This window comes from Poecilia reticulata, chromosome 11 (assembly GCF_904066995.2).
Source record: "Poecilia reticulata chromosome 11, P_reticulata-male-v2, whole genome shotgun sequence".
Lineage (NCBI taxonomy): Eukaryota > Metazoa > Chordata > Actinopteri > Cyprinodontiformes > Poeciliidae > Poecilia > Poecilia reticulata.
Window position 1 is genome coordinate 18,261,092 of NC_088840.1, and position 7,823 is coordinate 18,268,914.

At 37.0% G+C, this 7,823-nt stretch overlaps 1 protein-coding gene across 1 annotated transcript in view; it reads right to left on the reverse strand.

The window, feature by feature from the left end:
* Window positions 1-7,743, reverse strand: part of chrna11 (cholinergic receptor, nicotinic, alpha 11) — a 30,220-nt gene extending 22,477 nt beyond the window's left edge. The window contains exons 1-5 of the mRNA XM_017307556.2: window positions 7,660-7,743; window positions 3,594-3,733; window positions 2,429-2,473; window positions 659-768; window positions 490-569 (exon numbers count right to left, since the gene is read on the reverse strand). Coding sequence (XP_017163045.1) covers window positions 490-569; window positions 659-768; window positions 2,429-2,473; window positions 3,594-3,733; window positions 7,660-7,711 — 427 coding nt within the window. The 5' untranslated portion in view covers window positions 7,712-7,743. The remainder of the gene's footprint in view (window positions 1-489; window positions 570-658; window positions 769-2,428; window positions 2,474-3,593; window positions 3,734-7,659) is intronic.
* Window positions 7,744-7,823: the final 80 nt, after the last annotated feature.

The window sequence follows — 7,823 nt, forward strand, 5'->3', positions numbered from 1 at the left end:
TATAGTAACATACAGTGGCCCACAAGAGTCAACAAAATGCAAAAACCGAAATAAAACAACACAGCAAAAGTCACAACACAACAGCAAAAGCCACAACAGAAGCTATGCTAAAACGGAAGTTATGCTAGCATGCTTATCATAGCGTCCGTTTCAGCATAAATTCTGTTTTAGCAAAAAAAATCACTTTTAGCATAAATTCCGCTTTGGCACAAATCTTGTTATAGCATAAATTACGTTTTAGCATAACTTATTTTCGGCATAACTTCCCCTTTAGCAAAAATTATATTTTAGCAAAAACGGCTTCAGTATAACTTCCGGTTTAGCACAAATTCGGGAGCAACGGTTCCGCTTTAGCATAAATTCCATTTTAACATAATTTAGGCCTTAGCATAGCTAAACCTTTTTGTTTTGGCTTTTGTTTTTGCGTTGTAGCTTTTGTAATTAATAATTTTAGGAAAAAGAAATAAGAATGCAGAACGAGAATCCAACCTGGAGGGAGATACTTTGCAAAGCCGCTGGAGTTTACCAGAATGTTGGTCTTAAAGGTGGAGTCGAAGTCATCATCTGCACTGAGGGAGGAGGACAGGGGAGACAAGTGTCACCACCTACTGGTGTGCATCACTGTGTCGGAGGTGTTTACTGTGTTCAGGTGTGTTACCTGTTGTAGAGCAGAATATCTGGAGTCCAGATCTGATCTGTGGTGAAGCGAAGGTTTTTCACGCCAGGGTGGTCGCTCTGGTTCCACTGCAGGTAGTGATCGTACCAGCTCTTTAAACCAACACAGACGGATAAGATGATGTGGGCCAGCAGATTTACAGGAAAGACACTTTATCTTCAGTTCCAGATGAACAGAAATAGATTAATGCCAAAGTACTCTCCCCCACCAGGAAGGAAAGTGTTGCAGGCACTTTTAAAAAGTTGACAGCATGCAATAGCAACGCAGAGAGTCACCTCAAATATTTGCCAAGACTGCCACATAAAGTCTTCTTCAGAACATACAAACTCAACAAATAGGAAACATCCCTGCATCACTTATGGTTAAATAGCATGTTTTTAGTTCAAATATATTAATTGCTGATGTTAATTTTCACCAGGAGACTCTTACAGTCATGATAAAAAAACAATATACACTTTCTATTAATTACTTAGTTATCATTATTATTATTATTATAAAATACTATGGTCTTTATCAGGATATAAATAAAAAAAGCTTCTAATTTTATACACGATAAACTGATCACTAGCAGGTGTGATCGCCTCTGATGATTGCAATTTTTTTGCTGTCAACAGTGCAAGAAATTTTGCTGCATTAAATCAACATTTAAAGAGTTAAATTTCACACTGTACACAAATGTATTTGATCCTTGTCAGAATTGTTAATTTAACTTTATCTGCGCCACATACTGCTCTGTTGTTGCATCAGCTCTGAAGAAGTCGATAAACTGTCACACTGTATATTTAATGCTGAATTTTAAGAATCTGGAATGATCCTAAAAAAAAATCAACTGTCCAATTAATGTCAAGTATTTCTCAACAAAAACCTCTCAAGGTGAAAACATAAAAAGAAAGTTTCAAATCTTCCCAGGAGGCAATCTCCCAGCAAATTCACAACAAGGTCAAGTTGGTGCAATGCCCCCCCAAACGTTACATTTCTAAGTATTCAGGCCACAGTAAGCTTACGAAATATTAAAGTTCTTGGTATTTTTATTTGAAAACAAATCCCTGAAGTTGTCTAAATGGTAGAGGGTTGATGATTTAAAGTTATTTCGCAGCCAGAAGACTTAAGCACATTGAGTCGACTATAAATTCCTGTGTGTCAAAGTTTTCTTTCAAATCTAATTCTATTCGTCCAACAGGTGAAGCTTAGCTTGGCAAATCTAGAACAAAATGGCTGAAGCAGGAAAAGAGCAGCGGCGTTGGAATGGGCCAGAAAAAGCTAGTGGATCCTTGAGAGAACTGTGCAGAAACCAACATTTGCAAACCTGCACAAACTGAAGCAACGCTATGAAGAATGGTGGATAATAATCCCTCCACAATCATGTGAGACTTACTGTAGTCAAGACAGAAAAACAGTTTTTGAAGGTATGTGTTGTCTTGTCTTCCAATGATTTTTTTAATGATTTCAGAATCCATAAAATACCAGATTCCTTTTTTTTTTTCCAAACTTTGAAAGAAGGTGTAAAACCTTTTTCCTATGAACGCATTTGCAAGGTTGAATTAAGACGATGCCTTTTATTTTCTTTTGGACAAGCTATCATTTAACTCTACTGGCATTTCTAAAGAGAGGCCCATTTTTCTTAGCTCTAAATTTAGAGATACTGGGTTACAGAGAGTCTTGTGACCTTAATTTGGTGCTACAGGTTATATAAAGTGGTCCATGAAACATACACACACAGAACACCAGAAAAGTCAAACACCTGGTCCTTACCATCTGAAGCCACATGTTGGAGGTTAACACCTGGTTCTTCTCATCCTGAAACAGATTTGAACATATTTGAGTAGCTTCTTTAAAAACAAAATTTAAAAAGTAATTTTGAAGCCAGATAAATTAAAAATATAGCAACAACAACAAAAAAACGTAAGGTTGCATATTCAGGCTTTGTGATTTATCTATCTGATGGTTGTAACTACATCATGAAGAATTAAGAAAATATGTTATCATAGTCAACAAATTTTGTTTATATATGTAACTATTTTCTGTTCTTTAATCAGTTACGGTGTGTGATAGAGACGCCTGGAAAATCAAGTCATAGAAAATCAAGAGGGAAGTAAAAGTTGAACTGCAGTTATCTGGGCAAGAGGAAATAAAAGTCAAAGAACCCCTTGATGTTTCAGCACTGAAAATATTAAAGTATTGTTCTTGATATTCCTTAACTGATGAAAAGGGAAAATTGTATGTATTAAATGTATTTCTCAGTGTAACCAACAACAATCTGTGAGATCAAGCTAGCTGAAAAAAGAGCCAAACTTTCCTCCTTGTTCAAATACAGAAATGCATCACATAGTCAGGACTTTATGTTTTTTAAGGAGTTCTGTAGGACTTAAACTTTCACAACACAGAAAGGTGGATGTCATTTGCATAGCTGTGATTAGAGATTTCACGTAATAAATGGGAAGCAAAACAGCAAAAATGAAATGGGGCAGAGAGCAGAACCCTGTGGAGTATTGAAGATGATTTAAAGATGATTTTAAGGTTGACTTAGCTACAGAAATACTAAATAAACCAAATCATAGCTGTAACAGATATGACAGCCCAACATTTTAGTGTCCAGAGTAAGATGGCCGTGGATCTGAGCAAACCTGCGCAAATAATTAGAGACTCTGAGGAGAACCAGTTCAGTAAACTGAGCTTGACGAATCCAAAGATGTTTTTTTAAAAAGGGCAAATTGCATTTTTAATGATGCTGGGACCTGGCCTGAGGTCAGCGAAGAGTGAATTACTGACGGTCCAATGATATAAAAGACTGCTTTCAACAGCAGAGAGGGGTTAAGATCAAAAGCACATGATGTTGGATTAATATGGCCTGACAGTTCAGAGAGATTAGTAGCATAAATAGACAGAAGCCAATCAATAACAGTTCGTATGCACATACCACGTCCATGATCTGTATCAAACTGAGGGTGAAGAAGACGGTCAGAGGATGGGAGTCATTCCCCACTGGCCGCTCCATCCGGTTGTAGTCCTTCAGGAGGTTTTTCAGCAGGTTCCTCTGGTGAGGCCCCTGCAAAGACACTAAATAAAACAACAAAACAAGACTTACAGCTGGCCAAAATGATCACATGTGATCAAGCCCGGTAAAATCACAAAGGTTATTCCAGCCCTGAAGGAAATCCTTAACCAGTGAAAAGGGTTTGGGGTTGCATAACTGCTGCAGGCGAAAGCCATCAATGTCAGATCGGAACATTTAATTAAGAGAAAATGAATATTTTTACATATAAAATCAATTTTAGGGAAATGTGACTTAAATGAAAAGTTAATGGGGTGAAACAAGTTGTGTAATTGCAAAATTAGGTCATTATTATGTCGCTTTCAGGCACACTTGTATTTACTTTTGTTGTCTCCTAATGAGACGTGATGTAAAGGTCTTGCTCTTCACTCAGAATAAATCATTCAACAATTATAACAGATTAATATAATCCAGTGGGAAATTAAAGAGAGAATTAAAAAAAACACACTCAGACGATCCTCAGTGAACCAATTAAAAATACTAACAAACTATTTCAGGGCAAAAGTGGCTTAAACTAGTGTGTAATTAGGTTGGTTTCAAAGGTTTGGAGGTCGAATGCAAATGAGACGAGTAATTAAATATGTAAAGATTATTTTGCATAATTTCTAGTAAGATTTTTCCACATTCAGTAAACCCTGCATAGAGTTTTCTGTCTCATTCAGGGTTATAGAGATTCTGACGCTTTGAAATATTGAATATTATGAAGCAGTAGTAGAATCATGCAAGTAGTTTTTATGAGATGCTCCTCAGGTTTTAGTGGGACAAATGTTTCTTAGAGCCATAAAATCAAAAATCTGGAAATGATGAGCCATAAATCAAACATAATTGGACTTTTCAAAGTAGGTAGCTCTCTCTAGAAGGATCTCTGACAACAAAACACTTATTAAAAACAAAGAAAGTTTCCACATTTGGATAAGACATTGTTGTTTAAAAGAAAAAACAACCATAATATACCAAATGAATAATGTGGTTGCTTAGAGTTTATCAGTTAAGGAAATACTTTATTTTTCGGTGTTTTTACTTTTAGTTGTTCTCTGTCAACACCAAATTTCTCCTAATGTCACCTGATCGCGTTAGATCAGTAACGTTACATAAACACTCCCAGGTAAAACCCAGACTGATGACTTGGAGAAAAATGGATCTTGCACAGTCAAAAAGAAAGCTGTTGTGGTGATCAAGCTGTTGGGAGGAAAACAGGCAAATTAATCCAAGTAACAATTCTGCCGAGAAATGGAGCAGAAATTATGTAAATTTGAATGCTGCCTAAATTTTACTATTAGAAATCAGAGTTTGTGTCACAATCAGTCTCCCCTGGGGTGAAGTACAAGCTGAATTTGTAACAGAACTCTTTTAAATGCACCCAGAGGGGGGCGGTTTGCTAAGTCTCCAATTAACTGCACTCAGTTCTTTTGACTAGAAGAATCACTATTAAAAAGTTCACTTTAGAAACTCAGACCAGAGCTGCAGACTTTGCTATCACTGCCTTGTCTTGGCTTTTCGACATGCAGGTGAACGTAACTACTAGCTTCAACGCAACTGAAAAAGATAATTTCTAGAAATGATCACTTATTACATTTTAGTGTACACAGGAAAAATGTGTTCAAGATAAAACTTTTTACCCAACATGTCCTGTTCAAATTATAATCCTTTTAATTAGCTGAGTTTAAAGCACCATTTTTACAGATAAAGTCAACTCAGTGCATTTCTACCTGTTATTTAAAGACGACCTCAGGTGTCGAAGTGCAGCACAAGCTAGAAAAGCATCTACGGTACATATAATGAGGAACGAAGTAAAAAAAATGCAAAGAATCTGCTTCAAAAGGAGTCAAAAAGAGACAACAAAATTATTTTTAGGACTGATATGAAATCATAGAAAAACAACAAAACAAATAAATACCATAGTAACCAACAACAAATGTTTGTTTTGGCCTCTGTCTAATAGCATCAGTTGTAGACCTTCAGTATTCTGGCGACATGTATATAAATACAAGGTGGTGCCGTGTTGGTGGAGCAAAGGAACAGCATTTTATTTTAAACTGGACCCTGAAATGGATGACAGAAAAGAAAACCAGTAAAAAATGATTGAGATCAAAAATATTCCTTTCAAAGTGACAACTAAGCAGCAGCTACATAAAAAGAGAAAATCAGCCAAATGAGAAATAAAGTATGGAGTCAAATGTTACAAAAATGAAGGAAGACTTTCAGTCAAAGCTAAAGGAAAAACAATAAAAAGTCCAAATTTAAAGACGGAGTCTAATAAAATTATGACTTTTGAAACAATTTTACAGGCTTTATTGTTTGACTAAATGAATTCTGATTTCTTTTCAGTCTTGTAAAAAAAAAAATCTTCTCTGTTTTCCTTCAGTTTTGCTTCATATGATCCAGAATTTCAAAAATATCTTTTCAACTGGTTCTTAAAAGAAATTCAGAACATTTAAGAAGAGTTGAACGTACAAATATCAGATAGATAGATAGATAGATAGATAGATAGATAGATAGATAGATAGATAGATAGATAGATAGATAGATAGATAGATAGATAGATAGATAGATAGATAGATAGATAGATAGATAGATAGATAGATAGATAGATAGATAGATAGATAGATAGATAGATAGATAGATAGATAGATAGATAGATAGATAGATAGATAGATAGATAGATAGATAGATAGATAGATAGATAGAAAGAAATGAAGGAAAACAAGGTGGTGGAAGTATCATGCTGTGGGGTTGCTTTTTTTGCAGGGGAGGAAAATAGATGAAGTTGCCAGCAACCCATCAAATTGACAATTTGTTGTCATTTTCAACGAACAGCACAACAGAGTTTAACAGGAAAACCCTGTTTTTAAGTCTTAATGGCAACAAATCTACACCAAATCAATAATTACCAAAAAGATCTCAAGTTTTTGCTGACTTTTTTTCTGCTATTTCCTTAAGACTTCAGTTTCATACACTGCTCAGTGTTCAAGTAGGTTTTCTTTTTAATTAATCACTTGTTATTCCATCCACGTTTTATTAATTCCCATGCACAGCCTTAAAAAGTTCTGCCAAAGTCGAGCACAGAAGAAGAGAAGAAGCAGCTGAACTCGGGAGAAAACCTCATAACAACAAGACAGAGTGTGATTAATGTTATTGCACTTCTCCATAGTGCTGTGAAAAAGGAGAAAGGACGGCAATGTGAGTCAGAGAAACATCAGGCACCTTGCTTTAAAGCTCCTCCGAGTGAAAGAAGCAGCAGCTCTGGATTCTTCAGAGTGTTTCTCTTTCTGCAGCAGCTCAGTCTGAAACTTTTACCTTCCTGTCCTCTTGTCTTTCATGTCGTTCTGGTTTTTGATCTACAGCCTGACTATCTCGCTCGCTCGCTCTCTCTCGCTCGTCGCCTGTGGGGAAAGTTCACCCGATCTGCCTCTCAGCTCTGTCATCCGCCGTCAGCCCGAAACCTACTCAGCTTCCCGGCTGCAGCAACAGGGAGGCGAGATGCTGATCTGTATGTGTCGTTAAATTGATGGGCTCCTTCTGCAGGGGGGGTTACCTTGATCTGAGCGCAGATTTGGACAGAATGAAAATGTTGGGAGTAATGAAATATTCTGACAACTCGGATCGTTTTGCCTGCTGCATGTGTCACCGCGATGTCAATCTGCCTGGTAAAAAAAAAAAAAAAGCCATCCAAGCGCAGAACATATGTCTCCAGACAAACCAGAACACATTAATCTAAAAGAAACCCCTAGATGTAAATACACAAGCAAACAGGTGAGCAATACTCTCACTTTTCTCCCCTTAAAATGTTTGTTTCTCTTTATAATTCATATCAGATGAAGCAAAAAAGAAAAGGAAAATAGCACCCCGTTCCCGACTGTATTCCTATAAAATGCCACTGCTGCAGCCAGAATCCTGAATGAACGAGGAGGAGAGATGAAGTCAAGCTCACCGTTGATCAAAGCGGAGAGTCCAGAGAGGAGAAGAGCCACAGAGTGCCACATCCTGGTCGGGAGCAACCGGAGGGAAAAGAAAACGGAGACGCTCTAGATGTCAGAGGAGAAGGGGATGGAGAGAGGATGGAGATGTGAGCGGAGCTCCGCATCCAGTCGGCAT